General features: G+C 45.9%; 1 protein-coding gene across 9 annotated transcripts in view; it reads left to right on the top strand.

Annotated features, from left to right (window-relative positions):
* The window catches only part of PPP2R5C (protein phosphatase 2 regulatory subunit B'gamma), a 139694-nt gene that overhangs the window by 24224 nt on the left and 92109 nt on the right, over positions 1 to 23361 (top strand). The window contains exon 1 of one of the 9 annotated variants that reach the window (XM_018066066.1): positions 17007 to 17424. The exons of 6 other annotated variants lie outside the window; for them this stretch is intronic. In XM_018066066.1, the coding sequence (XP_017921555.1) occupies positions 17331 to 17424 (94 nt within the window). In that variant the 5' untranslated portion in view covers positions 17007 to 17330. Of the gene's footprint in view, positions 1 to 17006; positions 17425 to 23361 lie in introns of those variants that run through there. 2 more of the 9 variants (XM_018066067.1, XM_018066069.1) reach the window with 2 other exon arrangements.

Here is a 23361-nt window from a genome sequence, read left to right on the forward strand (position 1 = left end):
TGCGTTCATGCCTAAACAGTTTTTTTTCCCCCCTTTAAAGTCCAGTGATTTCAAAGTATATCATTCTGGGTTGACTTTCCCACATACGTGCTGTGTTCTTTCACAGTGATAACACCAAGTCTCTTTCTCTTGGATGATTATTATTTTGAGGATTTGGTCTCTCCGCTTGCTTTCATTTACTCCTCTGGAGACTCCTGTTGTACAAACACTGAATCTTCTTTGCCTGTTTTTTGTATTTGTTGTCTCCCTTTTTTATTTAATTGGGTTTTTTTGCCTCTTTTTTATGTGCTGTTACCTGCGAGGCATTTCACGTTGTGTTTATTTGCTCTCATCTTCTCTTCAGTGAATCTTCATTTCTGAAATGACTTTCTTCTTCTAATTCTTTGCAGAGTTATTACCTACCTCTGAGCTTTCCTATTAATATTCACGTAGTCCTTTGGCACATTATGTGATTCCTTTAGTGTCTTTTGTCTCATCTTGAGATGTTAGGCTGCAGCTCTTCGCATTTTTGTGGGCTGTCTCCCTGTAATGCTTTTCCTGCCGCGTAGGTGTCGTTCAGTCCCCCTTTCGCTTTTTCCTTATAAGAACTCCATGTGGGACTTGACTTTGAGCCCACCTGGTGCTCGTGCATGTGTGAAAATAAAGTGGAGCTGGGGTTCTGGAGCTCTAGCTCCAGTTAATTTTTTGTGAAATTTTCAAAAATATGGTGCCTGACCTCCTGAGTGCCCTGATTTGGTCTCTTCTCCTGCTAATACCAGACCTGCGTTCTCCAGCCCCTCTCCTGCCTCCCTGCTGTCCACTCTGGATCCTCTGCCCAGCAGTCTGTCCCGAGTGTGACCTAGTTCTGGGAGGAAGCTACGGCTGCTGAATGTCGAGGGTTCCCAGGGCCCCTTCAGTCGCAGCTGCGGACTCCTTGCCCTCACCCGTTGTGGGGTGTACAGACCCCTTCTGCTTTCAGCTGCTGTTCTCAAGGGGGGCCCACCCAGCTCTTGGGTCGTTTCAGAGTTCTTCCCTGTGGAGGACACTCATTGCTTCTCTCTGACATCTTCCCCACAGACACTGAGCACACACCGGCCTGTGGCTGCTGGTGGCCTAACCCATATGCTCACATGTCTTTGGGGGACACATTTTCACCTAATTTTGTTGTCGATGTTGGCCATGGGCATTTGTTTTGCTGTCTTAGTTGCACTGTATAATGTTGCGCAAGAATTTTGGGGTGGTTAAAAAAACGACGCCACCCTTTTTTCATAATATCCAAAACTTGGAAGCAACCAAGATGTCCTTCAGTAGGTGAATGGATAAACAAACCAGCCAGATAATGGCATGTTATTCAGCAGTACAAAGGAATGAGCTGCCAGGCCATGAAAAGTCATGCAGGAACCTTCAATGCATAGTACTAAGTGAAAAGAGCCAGCCTGAAAAGGCTGCCTTCTGCATGAGTCTTACTGTATGACGTTCTGGAAAAGACAAAACTAGGGAGATGGTGGAAAGACCAGTGGCTGGAGAGCAGGAGGGTGGATAGACAGCACACAGGAGATTTTAGGGCAGCGAACTGCTCTGTACGTTGCCATGTGGTGAACACGTGGCTTTTTATATCTGTCAAAACCTGCAGAATGTAGGATACAAAATGAATCCTTCCTGTGGTCTTTCTAATAATGTATCAGTGTTGGCTCTTCAGTTGTAAGAAACATATCACATTACCGCAAGGTGTTAGTGATAGAAGAAACTGGGGGAGGGGAGGCAGAGGTATGGGAACTCCGTGCGTTCAGTTTTTCTATAAACCTTAGGCGTGCTGCGATTCATGGGGTCGCAAAGAGTCGTTCACGACTGAGCGACTGAACTGGACTGAACTGAATCCTTAAAGTTTGTTAATTTAAAAAAGGGTTCCCAGAGGCGGGGTGTGGAGGCATAGGTGAAACGGGTGAAGGAACTCGAATGCTACAAACGTCCAGTTAAAGAAGTCCTAGGGGTGTAATATACAGCGCAGTGACTATAGTTAATAATACTGTGGTGACTGTTTGAAAGTTGCTAAGAGACGAGATCGTCAAAGTTCCCATCACAAGAAGTGAAATATTCTGTAACTATGTCTGGTGAGGGATGTTAACTATTAACTAGACTTATTGTGGTGATCATTTTGCAGTAGGTACTAATGCAAAGAGCCAACTCATTGGAAAAGATCCTGATGCTGGGAAAGACTGAGGGCAGGAGGAGAAGGGGGTGGCAGAGGATGAGATGGTTGGATGGCATCACCGACTCGATAGATGTGAATTTGAGCAAACTCCAGGAGATAGTGAAGGACAGGGCAGCCTGGCGTGCTGCAGTCCTTGGGGTTGCAAAGAGCTGGACTGGACTTTGCAACTGAACAACTTGTTGTGCACCTGAAACTGATATAATATGTCAGTTATGCCTTAGAAGAGGTAGGCTGCTACTGCCATCTCTTTGGACTTCTCCATTATTGGATATCTGAATTCTAACCATTTTAAGCCCTCCATAACATCATTACTGTTTTGTTCTGTTGATAACTGTTTAGATCTGTCTACTTCATCTTCTTAGTCTTCATTCCATTTTGCATCTCAGACTTTCCCTGTGAGGTCAAATTCTTGTTTGAATGCATCATTCAGAATTTTCTTTAATAAGGATCTGCTGGCAGCAAACACTGTTTAACACTGAGTATCTAACTGTGGATTGTTACGTTCCTTCAGTGCATTGAAGCCAAGCATTTCGTTGCTTTTTGACTTCCATTAGCATTGAGAAGCCAAATTCATTCTTTTGGAAAGCGTTGTGATTCCTGGCCACTTTTCTGATTTTGACCAAGACACGGTTGGGTTTTTAAACGATTATTATTTATTTATTTTTGACTGTGCTGGGTCTCCCCTGCCGCGTGGGCTTCTCTCTAGCTGCGCTGCGCGGGCTCCTCACTGAGGTGGCTTCTCTTGTTGCAGAGCATGGGCCCTGAAGCACGGGCTCAGTAGTGGTGGTGCACAGGCTTGAGTTGCCCGTGGCACATAGACTCTCCCCAGACCAGGGATCGAACCCATGTCCCCTGGCTGGCAGGAAGATTCTTATCCACTGTACCACCAACGAAGTCAGTTGGTGGTACCAAAAAAAAAAAAAGATTTCTTTTTTTCAGTGATTCCACTACCAGGTGTCCAAGTATGGATTTCTTTTTTATCAGTCTTTTTTGCAGTTCACTTTGAATCTTGGATTGTTATATTTCCTCAGTTGTATGGAAAGTTCCCGCACAACTGAGGAAATATACCGTTGTTTCTTCGATTGTTATCTCTATATTAAGTTTCTCTCCCCATCCAACTTTGGCTCTAATCAAATAGGTTTGGGAATCTTGCATTTACTATCTTTCTTTACTCCTCATCTGTATTTTTCAGCATTTTTGTGAAACGGTGCTATGTTCTTGACTGGAGTTTCATGTTACCCATGGTGAAGGACCAGTTTTCTTTTTAGTTTTCAACCCATCTAATACTTCCATAAAATACAGTGAAAATAAATGAAACATAAAATACAGTCACAAATTTTTAGATTTCAGGTATACTTTTTTCCATTTATGGAAGTTCTATTTCTAATCTGCTGTGTGATTTTTTTAATAGTATCCTATTCTGTTGCAGATGTCATGTCTTTTGGTCAGCGCAGCTGCTTTATAGTCCGTGTCGGATAATACCAGCATCTGAAGTCCTTGTCACATGTTGCTCATGATGTCTTACTTCCTTATGTCCCTGATTATTCTTTAGTGTATGCTGGTCATTCTACTCAAACATTTGAAAGAAACTAAAATCTAGAATGAAGGGATCTTCTCCAGCAGGGGTTTGTTTTCGCCTCTGCAAGACCCCTGGGGTCACTACTAGTCTGGGAGTGCCATAAGCCACAACAAGTTGTATGACGTGTTAGATTAGCCAAGGAGCTTGCCTTGTGAAGTATCCCCCTGATTCCCGGTAGCTCCTGAAAGTGGAAACCTTTTTTGGGACAAACTGTATCAGAAGTGATGCTGTGTAACTGGAGACAGCTTCCCTGTTGGGCGAGGTGTGTGCTGTGTGTGACAAGAAGGTGGGAGGCTACATCTCGCCCCTGTGCCGTGGGGGGTGGTGACACGTCCCTGTCTCCAGTGCCCCGTGTCTTCCCTGCAGTCCCGAAGTGCTTGTGACCACCTGCAAGGTGTATCTTGGCCCCCTGCAGTGTCTCTTCCCCATCAACCACATGCCAGTGCTTTAAACACCGCTTGATAATCCTTGTCGGAGTCAGCAGTTTCACTGGAGATTTCAGCGTTTGATCTGGCATCCTTCTAAAAGCAGAGCCGTTTCTTACCAGAGGGGCCTATTTGGTTATCCTGACATGTAGCTCCTACTGGGGAGAAGGCAGTGGCACCCCACTCCAGTACTCTTGCCTGGAAAATCCCGTGGGCAGAGGAGCCTGGTAGGCTGCAGTCCATGGGGTCACTAAGAGTCAGACATGACTGAGCGACTTCACTTTCATTCTTCGCTTTCATGCATTGGAGAAGGACATGGCAACCCGCTCCAGTGTTCTCGCCGGGAGAATCCCAGGGACGGGGGAGCCTGGTGGGCTGCCGCCTATGGGGTCGCACAGAGTCAGACACAACTGAAGCAGCGCAGCAGCAGCAGCAGCAGCTCCTGCTGGAAAGTGAGGAGAAGCTTAAGTCTTTGCTTTTGAGTTACCAGTTTCCCTCACATGGTGAAAACGAAAGGTCTTTTTCCTTTTTCTCTTGTGACTACCCTTATGTGTTTCCGTGATATTGGTGTGTTTTAATCCACTAAAACCATATTCCTTCTTATGTGCAGATGCATAGTCTTAACCACTGTCTTATATGTGGGAGAGCTGCTGTGTATTTTTTGGCACTGTGTCATTTTTGTCTCCTGGTTTCTGGCACAGTAAGATGTCCCCCCTCCCCCCAGACTTGGAATTAGCCGTTTTTCAAAGAGCCACGATTCCTTTCGCTGGGGAATAGTGTTAGAGACCAAAATCAGGGCACTAGGCAGTAGTCACTGCTACTGGCCTGCTGTTGCTTTTAGGCACTTTCGATGGAGGGAGCTAGAATATGGACATATTTTCTAGAATATATATGTGTATATTTTAGCTGTGCTTTTATCACATTACGCTGTTTTCACGTGTTTCTTGAGTTTTCATAGTTGTATCTCTATCTTACACTGAAAATCTTGATTTCTAATATCATTCAGTTGCTGTATCATACTAACATTACTCACAACAATAATGATATTATTACAAACAATAGGAACTTTGAATTGGTTCGTTTCATTGCAAAAAAAAAATAATAAGCTGCTGATGTATTTGCTGTGATTCCACTAAATTCAAAAAATGTCTAGAGAGGATTGGCATCTTGAGGATGTTTGAATCCCCTCATCTAAGAGTGTAGTGTCTTTCTGTTTAAGACCGCTTTCATTTCCTTTAGGGTGTTTTTAAGTTGCCCTCGTGTAGGGTTTCGCACATTTCTTAGTGTGTGCCCAGATATTCTGTTGCCGTTGCTGCTGTAAATTGGGCTCTCCTTTTCCGCTGTCTTCTAAATAGCTGTTAATTGTTTAAGTGGAGGTTGGTGACTTCTGTACTTTGCTTTCACATCCTGCTTCCTTACTGAATGGTCTTATTGTTGGCAGTAGTTTTTCAGCTGATTCTTTTTGGTGTCCCAGCTGTTCGTTAGAGCTGCATGTAAAAGTAATCTCACCTCTTTGTTTCCAGTTCTTATACCTCTAGGGTCTTTCTCCTGAGTTGACTGAAAAGTCCAGTAAGATGTTAATGTGTGGTGGTGTGAGCAAGCATATTTGTCTTGTTCCTAACTTTAATGGAAATAGAAAGTGAAAAGTGAAAATGAAGTCGCTCAGTTGTGTCCAACTCTTTGCGACCGCATGGACTATGGCCTACAGACTCCTCTGTCCATGCGATTTTCCAGGCAAGAATACCGGATGGGTTGCCATTTCCTTCTCCAGGAGATCTTCCCGACCCAGGGGTTGAACCCAGCTCTCCCGTATTGTAGGTAGACGCTTTACCATCTGAGCCACAAGAAGCATTTGTTAATTATACTGTTTATATTCCCCTGGTTTTCAGCTGTTGTAAACTATGCTTTAATGTAAATCTTTTGTCGTTCACACCTTTGAACCTCTCCTTAAGCTGGAATCAAGGAAGGGAGGTACTGATCAAAGGCCATGCATTTTCAAGAACCTTGTACAGATACTGTCCAAGAGGCGGCCCCGCGAACTCTCCTGCCAGAGTGTAGGAGGTACCTGTCCCACCGCACCTTAGTGGAAAATAGTATTTCCTCTTTTTTTTTTTTTTAACAGTGAGGCTGAATGTAGCCTTCAGGTCTTGTTCATTCAAAGATTTCTCTGAATTAGTCCTCTTTTAATATTTTTGGTCTGGAAGGTAGAAGTGTAAAGTAAAGAGAGCAAATTTTTTAGGTGGCTAATAAATCATGGACTTTGTTTCCTGAAGCCATTCTCCTTGCTTTCAAAAAGACAGACCTCTGGAGAAATCAAAGATATAATGAAACAACTAGGGCTTAATAACAATTCATTGGAGACCATGAGACAGAAATTTAGAACTGCTAATAAGTGATAGGCCTTTTGGGAAAGAAGTTGTCCCATTGTTGGGAGAACGTATCTGAGTTTTTAGAAATTGACTTTGGAATAGCAGTTTAAAATGCGTGTCTTGCCCCCGTTTTGTGAAAATGCAGTTCAGTTCAGTTCAGTCTCTCAGTCATATCTGACTGTTTGCAACCCCGTGAATTGCAGCACGCCAGGCCTCCCTGTCCATCACCAACTCCCGGAGTTCACCGAAACTCATGTGCATCAAGTCGGTGATGCCATCCAGCCATCTCATCCTCTGTTGTCCCCTTCTCCTCCTGCCCCCAATGCCTCCCAGCATCAGAGTCTTTTGCAGTGAGTCAACTCTTTGCATCAGGTGGCCAAAGTATTAGAGTTTCAGCTTCAGCATCATTCCTTCCAGAGAACACCCAGGGCTGATCTCCTTTAGGATGGACTGCAGCCTAAATTCAAAGCAGTTTATTTTCCAGTACAGTTGAGCATCTTGCCATACAAGCGATCCTTTCTCACTGCTTAAAAATGAATTAGCATCTATTTAGAGGAGCTTTCGTGCTTCCCAGGTGGCACTGTTGGTAAAGAATCCACCTGCCAGTGCAGGGGATGTGAGATGCGAGTCCGATCCCTGGGTCGGGAAGACCCCCTGGTGAAGGAAATGGCAACCCACTCCAGTATTCTTGCCTGGAAATTTCCATGGTCAGAGGAAAGTTCTTGGGGTCACAGAGAGAGAGCCGGACCAACCAAGAACGCGTACCCCTCTTGCCTGTTAGTTGAAGAATAAAAATCGAGTGAGAAGGTACCAGAGTACTCTCTCTTAGTCTCCGAATTCTCCTGGGTTCAGAAACTCAGCTTTCATCCATCTTGTTTCTGCCACGTGTTTGGTGCTGTGTCTTCTGATGACCACAATAAGGGGGGAAACAGCTCGGCGAGCCAGGCGCCAGTTCACAGCAAATGTTTGCTGACCACTGGGGTTGTCGGAGTGCAGGGAGGGGGTCAGGACAGTGAAGATGAGCAGAGGTGGCCCAGGCTCTCAGGGAGGCCCCAGACCAGACCCGAGGTGCCTGCGGCCCCCTCCCGCTCGGGCCCCGCACCTGTCTGTTGCAGAGGCGCCCCAGGCCTGTCCCCCGTAAGCCTGAGCCCAGCCCTGAGCACGGCCTGGCCGCTGGGACGCCCTCCTGACCACTCTCCTCCAGCCACATGGCTCCTACCCCAGGGTCAGTCTCAGCCTCTGTCTGTCATCCCTGGTGAGCCCCTTCTTGGCAGAACTCAGGGAATTGGTGTCGACTGGCAGCAGTAATCCTGCATTTAATGTTTAGCTCAGGCCTTCTGCAGACCTCACCTGGGTTTCTCCCAGCATCTTGCACGCGCGTGCACACACATGATCCTTGCGTGTTCTCACCCCCTGCCTGGACCCTCCAGGCCTGGGTTTCCCCTGTGCTCCGCCTTCTCCGGGGGCAGCCCCGTGCCCTGCTGGCTCTGTCTCCCCCTGTGTCTCCTGAGCCACCTGGCTGAGGCCTGCCTTTTCTTTTCGCTTAAATTGTGGTAAAACATACACAGCATAACATTTACCATTTGACCATCTCTTAGTGTCCAGTTCAGTGGCATCCAAGCGGTGTGGCCATCGCCACTGTCTCTTCTTCCTCCCCCAACGGCTCTGGGCCTGTTACTACCTCCCTCTACCCACTCCAGTGTTCTGGCCTGGAGAATTCCATGGACTGTATAGTCCATGGGGTCGCAAAGAGCTACGACTGAGCGACTTTCACTTTCCCCTCCCCCAGCCCCTGCCTGCAGGCTAAGTCGCTCAGTCGTGTCCGACTCTTCGTAACTCTGTGGACTGCAGCCCGCCAGGCTCCTCTGTCCACGGGATTCTCCAGGCCAGAATACTGGAGTGGGTTGCCGTGCTCTCCTCCGGGGGATCTTCCCGACCCCGGGATCGACCTCACGCCTCTCATGTCTCCTGCATTGGCAGGCAGGTTCTTTACCACTAGCGCCGCCTGGAAAGCCTCTGGAGCCGGTACCCACCATTCTCTTTTCTGTCTCTGTGATTGTGACTCCCCTAGGGACCTCATGTAAGTGGAATCATACAGAATTTTATTTCTGAATTTCGAGGCTGAACAGCATTCCATTGTGTGGATTGTTGTTCTTCAGTCACTAAGTCGTGTCCGACTCTTTGCAACCCCTGGACTGCAGCATGCCAGGCTCCCCTGTCCTTCACCGTCTCCCAGAGCTTGCTGAGACTCGTGTGCATCGAGGCGGGGATTCCATTTTGTGGATGGAGCACCATTTGTCTGTTCATCAGGATGGACACTTGGGTGGCAGAACACGCCACGCGCTGCTCTCTCTGAAGTGTCGGCTGAGGGCAGGGGCAGTTTGCGTGTCTGTTCTGCCCCCAGTCTAGTACCTGCCATGGATCCCTGAGACACAGGTTGGCTGAAGGAACAAAAATCGCTCTGGGCCAGGGGCCTCCCCGCATCCTCCAGTTTTCTGGGAACTCTGGCGGGGCTCGACCCCCTCCTGGGCTCAGCGCTCCCTGCACCTCGGGCTCTTCCTCGTGAAATGAGGTTTCCTGCTAACAGTTGACCTGGAAGTACTTGGCGTGTTACCTCGGCTCCGTGTACCGCGCGTGGGTTTCCTACCTTCTCAGAACACGGAAGGGGTGTGACGACTTCTTTGGCTTTAAAGGGTTTCCAGCCCCGCTGCAGGGAAAGCACAAAGAAGCAGAGGTCTCCAGCGGCGCACTCTGGGCAGATTCTCTGCTTCGTCCGCCCCACGCACCCCCGCTGGCCTTTCCTGAGATCAGCTTGTCCACCCTTCAAACCACTCACAGGACTCACTCAGATCAACAGGGCAGCTAGCGAGCGTCCCTTTGACCTTGCTGTTGGCAAGCAGAAGTGCCCTGGCAACCTTTGAACACAGCTGAATGCTAGGTATCTTTGATCTGCCTAAGGAAAAAGGCTATTTTAAACTGTAAGCGAAGCCAAATTTTTTGGGGTTAGATTTCCTACCCAACAAAACACACATCGCCCGTGCCCATGTCGTTTCCAGTTAAGTGTCGGCTCAGAGCACAGCCTTCCTTTCATAAAAGAAACTGTAAAGCTTCTTCACTAAAATATGAGCGTACTTAATTTGCCTATAAAATTCACCTGGGGAGATGAAAATTAAAACCTTTGGCTGAATTTAGAAATGAAAACGTGAATGTTTCAGTCAGGAATGCTACCTCCAAACGGGATGTAACTACAGACAGTTTGTTTGTAAATAAAGACCCACGTAAAGTGACGGAGGAAGCCAAGAATAAAGAGGAACTCCTATTTAAACCTCCCATCTTTGGGCAGTACGATGCTCGCGTTTGCCTCCGTGCTGGACAGATGCGCTGGGAGCTATAGTCTTTCTGCCCACTTGGCGGTTCTGCAGGGAGCTCTGCACTGAGCCCGGAAAGGTGCCTTTCTCGAAGTCAGCTCAAGCCCTCTGCAGGGCAAGAAAAGCTGTCATGGGAGTGTCCAGAAGCCAGGCTGGAGGGCACCATGGGGGGCGGGGGGCTGGGCACCGACAGGATGGGGGGTGGCTGGGCAGGGGCTCTGCACTCAGCGAGGGGACCTGTCCCTCTCCAGGTGGTCAGTGGCATACCCCTCTTAGCTCTGCGCTACGGGGACAAGCTGTAAAGACTGGTGCGAGAGTTTGGCAGGATCAGAATCGGGCATCACTGCTTGATTCGTGCCTTTGTGCAGTGAGCATGCTCAGTGTGGTCCTGGGGCTGCCGGAAGACAGCCAGTGGCCCAGGACGGGGAGAGGAAGGCTTCCCGGAGGGGGCTAGTCCAGACAGGGATGCCATCAGCGTCTCTGCCCTCACACTGAGCCCCAGGGCCGAGACCCTGCTCTTCAAGTGCTTCAGTGCCCACTGCCCCTTCCCCGGGATGGCCGAGCACGTGCGGGCGGATCCCACCTTGGGGGTGGCTTCATCCTCCTGGGCACTCCCCCCAACATCAGTGGCATCGGCGCCTCCACAAAGCCGAGGAGGTGGGGGGATCACAGACGTGCCCCCACCCCTTGACAACTGAGGAAAGAAGGACCAGCCTGGGGTTATGGAGGGTGAGGGCGGCGTCTCCCCAGGCACAGGTGCTGGCTGAGTCCCTGTTTCATCGAGAGGAGAGGGCTCTGCAGGCTGACTGGGCCTCGGAAGCCTAGATGAGTTTGTGGATTCCGTGCAAATGTGCAGTCAAAATTTAAGGAGCCCGTAGCTGATTCCTTGAGCCGAGGAGTCGGCATCCTCGTGTTTGTGGTTCAGTTTGTCATGCCTCGTTTAGGCCACTTTTGTGTTTGCTTTTCACATGCTCCATCTCGTTTATGCAGCACAGTGAATCTTTGGCGTCATAGTTCCCCTTCTCTGTTCCTCGCCGGTGCCTGAGGGGGCAGCGTTCACTAAGGGAGTCTTCCTGCTGTCACGCCATCTGTGTGTCCTGGGACTTCCCTGGGGGCCCAGTGGTTACGACTCTGTGCGGCCAGTGCAGGGGGCGCAGCCTCGATTCCCGGTTGGGGAACTAAGATCCCACATGGCACGTGGCACAGCCGAAAAATAAATAAGATGACAATAAGAATGATCAGCTAATTAAAAAAAAACTCAATATGGCTTTATTTAGTTGTTAATTTTCATGAAATTATTGTGTGCTTATTTTAGCAATACTGAACAATGTAGAGACGTTTCAGAAAGAAAAACTACACGTAGCCATAACACTCCATGGTGATTACCGTTGATATTTTGAGAATGTTTCTTTTTATGTTCATACTATTTCTGAAAATTTATGTACTGCTTTGCTCACTTATTTTTACTTTACAAATCCATAAGTACTTTTGATAAATGTGTAAAAAATTTCACTGTGTGGGATAATCCCTTTGATGTTAAGGTATTTTCTAGTATTTTAGAATCATAAATTTAAAATGTGATGCTCTCAAAATGAATAAAATACTTTGAATTAACATAGGAGGTGAAAGACTTGTCTGCTGAAAGCCATTGAAGAAGACCGCAGTAAATGGAAAACACGTGTGTTCATGGATTGGAAGACTTAGTCTTGTTAAAACCTCAGCACTGCCCAAGAGATCCACAGATCCATTGCAGTCTCAATCAAAATCCTAACAATGCTTTTTCCCAGACATAGAGAAAGACCCATTCTAAAATTCACATGGAATCTCCAGGGACCCTGGATAACCACAGCAATACTGAAAAAGAAGAACAAAATTGGAAGTCTTACATTTCCTGATTTCAAAGCTTACTGCAAAGTTAAGGTAGTCAAATCAGTGTGGTACTGACCTCCTTGGTGGTCCAGTGGTTAGCCCTCTGTGTTCCCAGTGCAGTGGGTCCGGGTTCAATCCCTGGCCAGGGAGCTAGATCCCACATGCCCCAACTAAGAGGTCACATGCTGCAATTAAGACCCAGCACAACCAAATGGATAAATATATATCTATATGAAAACCAAGACACAGATACCAAGAGTATAAGAGATCAAGAAGTAAGCTGCCGCGTGCAGGCCACATGGTTTTCTAGGATGCCACCACTCTGGGAAAAGGACAGTCTTTTCAAGAGTGGTGCTGGAAAAAAATGGATATCCACATGCAAAAGAATGAGACTGGACCCTTATTTTATACCGAACCTAAAAATTTAACAGTGGATCAAAGACCAAATACTGCCTTAGAGGAAAACAGAGAGGAAAGTCTGTCATTAGACTTACCAGTGACATCTCAGACGCAACTCGAGAGCACAGGCAAGGAAAACAGTAGATAAATCAGACTACCTCAGAAATAAAACTGCAGCAAAGGACACAACCAGCAAAATGAAAAGGCAACCCATGAAGTGGGAAGAAGGATTTCAAAATCATCTATCTGAAGAGGGATTAATATCCAAAACTTATAAAGAACTCCTGCGACTCAACAACGAGAAAACAACCCAATTTAAAAATGTGCAAAGAACTTGAGTAGACATTTCTCCAAAGGAGACACAGAAGTAGCCAATAAGCACAAGAAAACATGACTAATATCTCTCATCATTAGGAAAATGCACATCAAAACCAGTGAGATACCACTTAACACCCGCTAGGATGGCTGCTGTCAGAAAAACAGAAAATAGCCAGTGTTGGTAAGGATGTGGAGAAATTGGAACCCTTGTGCACTGCTGGTGAGAATATAAAAAAATGCCGCCACTTCGGCCCTCTGATGTGCAGAGCTGGCTCACTGGAAAAGACCCCGATGCTGGGAAAGATTGCGGGCAGGAGGAGAAGTGGGTGACAGAGGATGAGATGGTTGGATGCCATCACTGACTCAATGGACATGAGTTCGAGCAAGCTTCAGGAGATGGTGAAGGACGGGAGCCTGGCATGCCGCAGTCCATGGGTTCACACAGAGTCGGACATGACTGAGCAACAACAACAGTGTGGAAAACAGCATGGCAGTTCCTCAAAAGCTAAAAATAGAATTACCATAATTTTTGGAGAATATACCCCCAAAAAATTGAAAGCAGAGACTTAGACATTTGCATATTCATATTACAGCAGCATTATTCACAACAGCCAAAAGGCAGACACAGCCTGTGTCTATCAAGGGATCAATAGAACAAAATGTGGTATATCCCTGCGATAAGAGTGTTGTCCAGTCTTAAAAAGGGAAGAAATTCTGGCACATGATGCAACACAGCAGAGCCTTAAGGACATTACACTGAGTGAAATAATCCAGTCACCAAAGGACAAAAGCTGCACAGTCTCACTTGTATTAAACATCAGGTACCCGGAGTCGTCATAGTCATGGAGACCGAACGCGCAGCGGCCGAGGGGAGGGGGCTGGGGTGGAAGTGCTTAACAGGGGCAGACCTCCTGTCCTGCAAGATGAACCGAGTTCCGGGGCTGGACGGTGGCGATGCTAGCACATCACGATGAATGTGCTTCTGCCACTGAGAGCGCGACGCTCTGAAATGGCAAAGACGGTAAATCTCATGTGTGCACGTGCTGCCGCTTCAGTCGGGTCCCGTTCTTTGCGACCCTAAGGACTCCAGCCTGCCAGGCTTCTCTGCCCATGGGATACTCCACGGAAGAATACTGGAGTGGGCTGCTGTGCCCTCCTGCAGGGGATCTTCCCAACCCAAGCTTAAATCCATGTCTTGTTACATCTCTCGCATTGCAGGTAGGTTCTTTACCACTAGCCCCACCTGAGAAGGACTTTAGCACAAATTTTTGAATAACTTTTTTTTTTTTAAACTTGATGCTCACTCATGGCTACTACATTTCTGGAATAGACTCCCAGAAGTTAAATTACTTAAAGAATCTTTACATATTGCCAAATTTTATTGCTGAGCCTTATTTTCCAAAAGGATCGGTACAATTTATAGATTTGTTGTCAAGGTTACAACATGCCTTTACCAGTATTAATTATAATTTTTAAAATTATTGCTGATTTGACAGATGAATACTTTTCTTCATACAAAGACGAGATGGTTAGATGGCATCTCCGATTCAGCGGACATGAGTCTGAGCAAGCTCCGGGAGACGGTGAAGGACAGGGAAGCCTGGTGTGCTGCAGTCCATGGGGTCCCAAGGAGTTGGACACAACTGAGCAACTGAACAGCAACAACTGATCAGTTATAGTTCTTTTGCAAACTGGATCATTTGACTTCTGAGGTCTTAGTTTTTTCTAATTATTGTTGTTGTTGTTCAATCGCTCAGTCGTGTCCGACTCTCTGTGACCCCGTGGAGTGCAATGCACCAGGCCTCTCTGTCCCTCACTGTCTCCCAGAGCTTGCCCAATTTTTTCAAGTAAATTATAGTATATTATTAACTTCTTGTAATTATAGCATTTATATTTCCTTTTGATTTTTGGAGGGAATATATAGAAATTTTGTAAATATTTTAATGTGAGGAATATCCCCTAAGCATTGTCCAGTGTCTTTTAATTATCCTTTTCTAGCTTGAGAATCGACAGTCACTTCCCTTTTCTTCTCAACACTGTGGGGATTTGGCGGCGGGGCTGATTTGATTTTTTTTTTTTTTAACTGCTTTTTTTTTTTTTTTTAAATTTTTTGACCCATCTATTTTATTTTGGTGTGAGCTGAAGACTTAGATTTTTGTCCACATGTAACCGATAGTTATCTGGATAATCTTCACCTTTCCATGGTTCTGAGCTTCCTTCTTTAATCAGATGCTTCACTCACTGTGTCAGGGGCTGTTGCTTTCTGTCCCAAGACCTATCTCCAGACTACATCACACTGTCCTCAGTTCATAAACTTTATAGTTGGCAGGACCTGCTTTTCTCATAAGTACTGTTCTCATTCTTCATGCTTTTTATTTTTCCAAGTGAACCTTAGAATTACCCAGAAAACTAAGACGGCTCCTCTGAATTTTGAATGGGATTGCTTTAAAACTATAAATCAGTTTGGGGAAATGTTAGCATCAGTTTATTTATCATATGTGTGCTTCCAGTCCAGAAACATACCTTATCTTTATTTGTTCAAGTCTTTTTTTTTCTTTCTCCATATTATTTATGTTTGTTTGCTTATTTATATTTTAGACTCTTATTTCACCAGTGATTTTCAGATCACAGACTTCAAGTTCTTTAAAGAGCTACTTCATATGCATAAGGCTTCAAAAGAGCATGGGGGAAAATCACTAATAAAGTTGAGATCTTTTGATCCAAGATCATTAGGAAAAATACATCAAGAAGTGTCTTCCCTTTTTCTTTGACTTTAATCTGTATATTTCATATAAAGATTCTAGGAGTCTTTCCCTGTTATTTCTGCATTCCACTCATCAGCACGGTCTTAGGACAGGCATATTTCCCCTTCTCATCTCATATGAAATATTAAACTGTTTGAGAACAAATCACTGTCTCTTTAGGGTATAGATCTGCATTAAGCATCTGCTTTCTGACCCCTGGGGAAGTCCCCTGCAAGCCTGGATCCTGGCTGCATTTGAGTCTGAGTTCATCTGAGTACGGTGACAGTAAGTCCTCGGAGAGCCATCCTTGCGCATCTGATAGACTCAGAGGGTCAGCAGCCAGGATCTGAATTCACAGCACCTGCCTCAGAGCACCAGCTGTTCAGAGAGCAGAGGAGCCAGGCAGGTGGGCGGCAGGTGGGCTCAGGTGGGGAGAGCCCGCTCCCATGACACCCATTCCCCGTTGCTTGCTGTAAGTGAATTCATGGCCCGGCTTTGGGATCCAGCAGCGTCCTTCGGCTCTGTGGATGAGGGGCCAGGGTAGGATTTGGTGTGCTTTTATTTGCGTATTTTTTAAAATGGCTATTGATCCACACAGTAAAATACTGCCTTCTTACTTAGTGTGGGGGCATCTAATCAGCACCCCTGAGCGACTACAGTTCATGTGCTGGTTGAAATGGGGTGCGTGCCAGCCCACAGGTGTAGCTGCAAACCCTAGCCCATTTCTCACCGTTGTGAATCATGTCTAGAAACCAAAGGGCTTTTTGGTTCTTGTTCACAAACTGGGGAAAGTGGGGATGGCAGGAGTTGTGTGAGAACGTATAAAGCGAGAAGACATGGTTTGGACAGACTTAGCTGTGTGTGTATGTGTAGAGTGAGGAATTTTTTTGGATAGACTTAGTTGTATGTGTTTGTGTGGAGTGAGGAATTTTTTTCAGTTCTGCCTGGCACAGAGACTTTTCTTATAGCATATTCACTTTCATTTGGAGCTAGTAATAACCTTATTGTAGGGAATCATCTCGCCAGCACACACATACACCCCTCCCCAGGATACTCTGATTCAGAAATGATGTCCTTTCTTGGAGCAGCTTTTTATATTAACCTTTTTTGAAGATAGGAGACCAAGAGCTGAATAACAGCTTTTAATACTAGCCCCATAAAAAGAAGGGAAATATCTTTTTTAATTAAAACATTTTAATTTAAACAAAATATGAGAAATAAAGTGGTATGTTGACCCTTTTTTAAGGTATAAAAATAAACACCTACATTTTATTTTATGACTTTAATTTTCACAGCCAGGTGGTATAAATACCTTTAATTTATAGCACTTTCTAGCTGTTGCATTTAAAACTTTCATTTTTCCATGTAATTTTTAAACTGAATTTTTCCAATTAAAAAAAAATTAGACCCTGAGGGGAAAAAAAAAACACTGTTTGAGGATTATTAGTTCATAACTTGGTAGTAGGAAAGGGTGATAGAACAAGAGTCCAAACTAATGAATTGAGATTGTGTAATATTTAAATAGCCATTTGCATTTAAAAAAATAGGTTGTCCAAATGCTAAATATGATACTGATATTAAAGTAATTAGAAAACAGGAGGTGGCCAGGTGGGTATAAAGTACCAGTGAATCTGGGGTACCAGATAAATGTGAAAATTTAAAGTTCACGTAGACACATATGCATACTTTTTTTTTTTTTTCTTTTTGGTGGCTTTCTCAGAATCATTTGTTTGTAGTCTGGCTGGAGTTGTGGCCTCAGTCCTGCCCCTTGAGAGATGGGATCTTTGCCTAAAAGTTAGTGAGAAATGAAGACTGAGAAAGCCAAAAACTGTCCAGGCTTCTCACACACACTGACAGCCAAACAGAGCGCTCTTTCCATTTGCAGTTTTTTTAGTGTCATTTTAAGTTGCAGCTTCTGGCCAATCAGCGAGCCCTATGCCTGCTGACATCACGAAGCAGCCAGTTCCCTCCAGCTGCAGAGAGCTTCAGTTTGTCTTTTTTTTTAAAACTAAAATGGAGGCTGGTTTCTTGCCTTAAGGAGTACATTGCCTTTCCCGCTGAAGTCTAGATGTTGACATGTAATAAAGGGGGCAGCAGGATGGTGGTGGATGCGGCCAACTCCAATGGGCCTTTCCAGCCCGTGGCCCTTCTCCATATTCGAGGTAAGTTATTGTGTGTTTCACTGAAACGGAACCTTCTGTGGTTAGTTAATAAATGGCCATTGTGCTTCAGATAAGAAAAGCAGGAAGTCCTTTCTAGCAGAATTCACCCCGTTTCGCGGCAGACCTAACCGGAGGAGGCTGGGTGTGTCACTGCAGTTTGGCATTTTACGAACTACTTACAGAATTTGAGTCTTGAGAGAGGCCTTGCATGCATAGTTCAAAGCTGGTTTTTCTGCTTTCTGCTCGTTCTCCCATCCCCCTTTCAGAGCCGTGCTGATGTCAAAGGATGTGAAGTCACTGCCCGGGGAAGGCGTTGGGTGGGGGTAGGAAGGAGAGGCGGGCGGCACGCCTGGCCTGGCCAAGTTGTCCGTGCGCAGAGTTTCTGTTACAGATGCGTTGCTTGATTAACACCCCGAAGGTTTCAGCGGGGACACATCCCTGAATTAGAGGTGAACTGCAGTCAGAAAACATGCAGGAACGACCAGAAAAGAACTTCCCTTTTTAAAAGGATCGTTTTCGTCCTTGCCATGGAGCCTAAAAGAGAAATACACTTGTGCTTTGAAATACTGAAATCCATTGTGGGTCATAATTTCTGAGCTGTTAGCCTGTTTATGGGATAGGAGCAGACACTTTGCATTTAAATAGGCTCTGTATTGACATTTGCCCTAAAAATTTTAAGTTGCAGCAAGTTTTCAATGTGTGTATAGATCACTTTTAATACAGTTTGCCAGTCGTACTTTATACAAAATTTGAGTTCAGAATTCAGCTTAAAATTTATCCAAAACTTAGCTTAAAAACACAATTACCACAGTAAACTGATAATTATATTAAAACATAGGTATCAGGATAATTGTATACTTTTTCTTAAGCATTTAAAAATGTTTCTTATACAAATTTTTTGTTCGTATTTGGGTGAAATAGAAAATGATAGTTAAGCAAGCTTCATCAAATCACTTTAAAATGTATGTACTATCACAGCTCTGTCCTAACAGAACAGTTTTAACTGTCAGGACCCGTGCTAAGGAAGGGTTGGGGCAAGATCTCCAGGTGACTAATAGTCTGTATGACTAAAATGCCAGGCAAGATTTTTCAGATCCTAGGGTGTACCCAGGGAAGGAAGATGAAACTACATGAATACCCAGTCTGTTGGAATAAGAGAGGGGTTGCCTTTTCTCTCCAAACCCTCTGTAATGAAGCTGGTGGCAATTAACGTCCACAGTGACCAAACCTGTAGGTCACTTTGTTTTGCGGTGCAACCAGGAAAGAGCAAACGTTGACCACAGTTAGCACTCAGGTGTTTTAGCTGCAGGAGCCAAACTGGCTAAAACAAAATGTTTGTGTGTCTATTTAAGTTCTTAAGCAGGGACTGGTTGAGTTAGTAATAAGAAAATTTTATTGCACGTGAAATGTTTATTTTTAAACTTTTAAGGTATCTTCTAATAAATAACAGATTTTTTTTTTAGCTTGAGTTTAATGTACCTTTTTTTTAAGCTATGAATTTATTCCAAACTGGAATATTTGATTTTATATCTTATACCACATTGATTTTTTTTGTTGTTTAATTCTAAGACTTTACTGTGACCAAGCTGGGTTTTTTGTGGGGTTGGTTTTTTTTGTTTTTTTTTTTCTTGCCGTTGGTTGAATTGTTGGTGGTTCTCTAATTGTGAGGGGGAAAAGTAGTGAACTGTACTAACTTACAAGAGACTTGGGTTTTTAAGAAGGAATAACCGGTAGTAAAACTTAACTTCTGGTTCAAACGGTGAACTAGTTAAAACTTGAAAAACGCTTGATTTACTCACAAGCACTTTTGAGAGCAAGCACATTCATGAGTGGTTTAGCAAAATTTATTTTTACTGTATTGGCTTTTAGAGTCTTGATCAGTTTCATCTCCACTTAGCCTCTCCTCTGTGTGTCCAGTGCTGAGGGTCCTTCCCCAGAGGGCTCGATGGTCTACTGGAGGGACCCACACAGGGGCCCCAGGGCAGGAGGGCACGGGAGCTGAGTCTGGGCGGGTGTGGGGAAGCGAGCGGGGGCCTGATGTCTCCTGGTGCTGGGAGGGGGCCGGCAGCCCTGGGGCTCACCTCCGACTCCACTTCCCCGTGCGTTTAGAGAAGAGGGGTCTTCCCCACAGAGGGAAAAGAACAGCCCTCGGCACCCAGCCTGTAAGTGGTAGGGCCAGAATCCCAACCCAGGCAGTTTTTTTGTTTTGTATGGAATTTTTCTTTAATTCATTTTAAAATAGAAAGTTTGGCTGTTTGTAGAACCTTTTGCCACAGGATTCTAGAAATAGTAGTGTTTTCCCCTCAACATTTTATCAATATCCATCTGTTTCACTGGCCTCTGATGTATGACAGTTTTGGGGCCTAGGATTCATTTCTTCATTCATTTTGCAAATACTGGAGTCCCTATCACCTCGTGCCAAGCAGGTTCCTAATTTGGAGTATGAAGCAAGCACCATGGCCCAGCTTTCAGAGCTTACGGTCCATAAACAATGCAGTTCCTGGATTGGTTAGTAGCCCCAGTTGGCTTGACACTCACCTCCTATTACGTAGCCTAGAGTTTGTGATCAATGTAGTGAATTAGCATGTCCTAAGTGTGACCGGAGAAGGCAGTGGTAACCCACTCCAGTTCTCTTGCATGGAAAATCCCATGGGTGGAGGAGCCTGGTAGGCTGCAGTCCATGGGATCACACAGAGTCGGACATGACTGAGCGACTCCACTTTCACTTTTCACTTTCATGCATTGGAGAAAGCAAAGGCAACCCACTGCAGTGTTCTTGCCTGGAGAATCCCAGGGACGGGGGAGCCTGGTGGGCTGCCGTCTATGGGGTCGCACAGAGTCGGACACGACTGAAGCGACTTAGCAGCAGCAGCAAGAAGTGTGACAGGAACATGTTGTTGAAACTTAGCCTAAATTTTTCTGTCTGGAGAAGGAGCAGCGTCACCTGGAACTTGGTGGCTGTAAATTTAGCTTGATGACTTAAATCCTGTCCTCCCAGGGCCGACCAGGAGACCTGTCTGTGATGGTGGGAATGTCCTCTGTGCTGGCCACCGCAGCAGCCCTCGGTCACTGGTGACTGCTGAAACCTCAAAGTGTGGCTAGTGCAACTGAGAGGTGGAATGGTTAATTTTATTTCATTTTGGCTACTTGACATTTAAATAGACCCGTGTCTAGTGGCTGTTGTATTGGACAGCACAGTTCTAGACTGGGATTGACAGACTCTTTCAGGAAAAGCTGGAGAGTCAATGTTTTTGGCCGTGGAAGCAGCCACAGATAGGAATGACCATGTTCCAATAAAGATTTATTTACAAAAACAGGGGGCTGGCCAGATTTAGCCCATGGGACACAGTTTGCCTCCCCCACCCCCAGCCCCCAACCCCGCCACCAGTCAAGACTTTTCCTTGAATTTTAATTGCCGGTTAAGCATAGTAAGATGTCTGTCACTTCCAGAGCCAGGTTTAAGGCAAGAGTAGCTGTGCTGAAAAAGATGCTGATGGTCAGAAAGGAAGATCTGCTGTCCATCCGGATCCAGCTGGGTTTTTTTCTGGCCTCAGGAAAGCCATTATGTGCTCTGATCTGAGAGTAGGTTGGCGAGTCCGGTCCCTGAAAGACTGATGGGTCGCCAAGGCCTGGTGGGGAGCTGGGGAGCAAAATGTTCTTTTTGTGTAAAACCCCTTTTTCTTGGGGAACTGAAGTCTGATTGTAGGAAAAGTCTGTCTTCTCACAAGTGTTCCTGAGTCACCGATTCGAGGAAAGGTGTTTACCTTTCCAATAGAAACTTCGAGAAGAATGATCCGGGGCAGTGTGGAGATCGAGGCCCAGGGCTTCCTTTCTGCCTCAGCCCACCTGATGGCTTAGCCCGTGCTGCTGAGCCCCGCTGCGCACGCGCACACGGCCTTCCAGGCGTGGGGCGCTCCTGCGTGGCTGAAGCCAGTAAACGTCGTGAGGGCGGCTGCTCCGCGCTGTCCTCACCCCCCAGAATTAGGGAGGAAATCGGGTCATTGACTACGGAAAGTGAAAGCACACGCCCCCCCCCCCCAAAAGACCTCACCAGTGACTCTCTCTCTCCAAATAGAGAGAGCCAGACCCGGGGTGTTTACTGCGCAGCTGTCCCTCTCTGTGGAGCCACTTTTTAGAAGCTCACCTTGAGAGCTACCTGAGTGAGCCTCATTCCTGCCAGCGAGGAATGAGGAAGGTAACCAGAGTAACAAGGAGCTCTCTGGGGGGTGGTGTGTGTTTATGTAAAGCCCACACACCTTTTGTTAATTAGTCTTATCTGAACTGATCGTATTTTTTTCATTAAAAGATGCTAATTATGTAGAAGAATAAGTAGGTATGGTTAGTAGTCAGGAAAAGGGTGCTTTGCATCTAGGAACGGTCCAAGTCTTCCCAGGCACAGCCGTTTGGGGTGCACCGCACCCCATTTCCATACGTCAGGTACCCCCACGGGGCGTTCTCCCCCGGGCCAATGACCTGCCAGATGCGACAAGCTTTTGTGAACACTGACTTGTTCTTCCCAGCCCTGCTGCCTGGGAGGTGGCTTGGACGTCCTTGACACTCTTCCCCAAGGTCACCAGCCTGTAAGTCCCAAGTCCTCTGTCCTGCCCCTCCGCCAGCTCCACGACCCCAGGCCATTGCTGGTGGTTCTCCCAGAGGAAACACAGCCATGTGTATCATCTTCTGGTATTTCCTTTTGGCCTTTTTTGGAGACCCAGCTAGAGCAATCTTTGGGGGGCTTTGGATTTCCAAGTGATCAGATAGGATAAGGCACCCTTCCATCAGCTCAGGTCCTGGCCATGGAGAACATCCCAGACCAGAGGCTGGGGCGTGGGCCAGTGCAGGCAGGGGCGTGCAGACCCCTGCCCCATCTCCCCCCACCTGCTTCCAGACAAGGCCCGCCTCACCTCCTCTTCCCTGTCAGATGGAAAAGGAACATCAAGGATGCGGAGAACTCCCAAGCCTGGGCTGGCTTCTCTCACTAATGTACTTAAGGAAAAGTCTTGCTTATTCATCTTGTAGAGACACTGGCTCACGTGCACAAGGACAAACTGCAACAGCCAGAAAAATCTGGTTTTGTTTTAGGCCCTTGAATTATTCATAAATCAAAACCCCTTCTAGTTGAAAAGAAAAACGCAAGAGATGTAAAGTCGAACATAGTGAATGAGTCTGTATCAGATGTTTGTTCTAAAGACAAAACAAAATCAAACCTGCAGAAGACATTGGTGTGGCTGTTGTGGAATTTTCTATGGAATTACCATTAGTTTCAAAGGGATTCTGATTTGTAGGAACTTTCCTCATCCTTAGGAACTGCAGATGGAAGTATTTAAATTCGGGTGAAGTATCATGATCTCTGCACCTTACTTCAAACAGCAAAGAGAAGAGTAACTGTAAAGCAAATATGCTCATATCCCTAGTTGTTGAATCTAGGGAAGTGGGTATATAGGTATACAAGTATATACAAGGAATACAAGTATTCGCCTTCCATGTAGGTTTAAACTTCTTCATAATGTTTGACATGTCTTTAAAATGTTCTGCTTTAGCAAAAAATGTGCAAAGGACATGTAATTACTTAGAAATTGTTTCCTAAGCAGTGAGCAGTGGCCTTTCATATTCAAGCTTGGGCCTTTCTTCTGTTTTCCCTTTTACTCCCTTGCTAATAAATGAGTTGCCCGTGGTGAAATGATGAGGCAGGGGCATGGTCATTTCGGGTGGGCTGGGGCTGAGACCCTGTAGCCCAGCGCCTCGCGGGTGGGTTCCCTGACAGCCACACCATCTTACCGAACAGTGTTTTGTGAGGTGTACACCTTTTTTTTTTAATGTTTATTGGCATTTTTATTAGTCTTTTAAAATGTAACAGTTTAAAGCACACTCTCAGGTAAAAGCAGAGTTCCCTCTGAACTTGACAGGCGTGGTGCTCAGTGGTTAAAGGCAGGGTTC

This window comes from Capra hircus, chromosome 21, assembly GCF_001704415.2.
Source record: "Capra hircus breed San Clemente chromosome 21, ASM170441v1, whole genome shotgun sequence".
NCBI lineage: Eukaryota > Metazoa > Chordata > Mammalia > Artiodactyla > Bovidae > Capra > Capra hircus.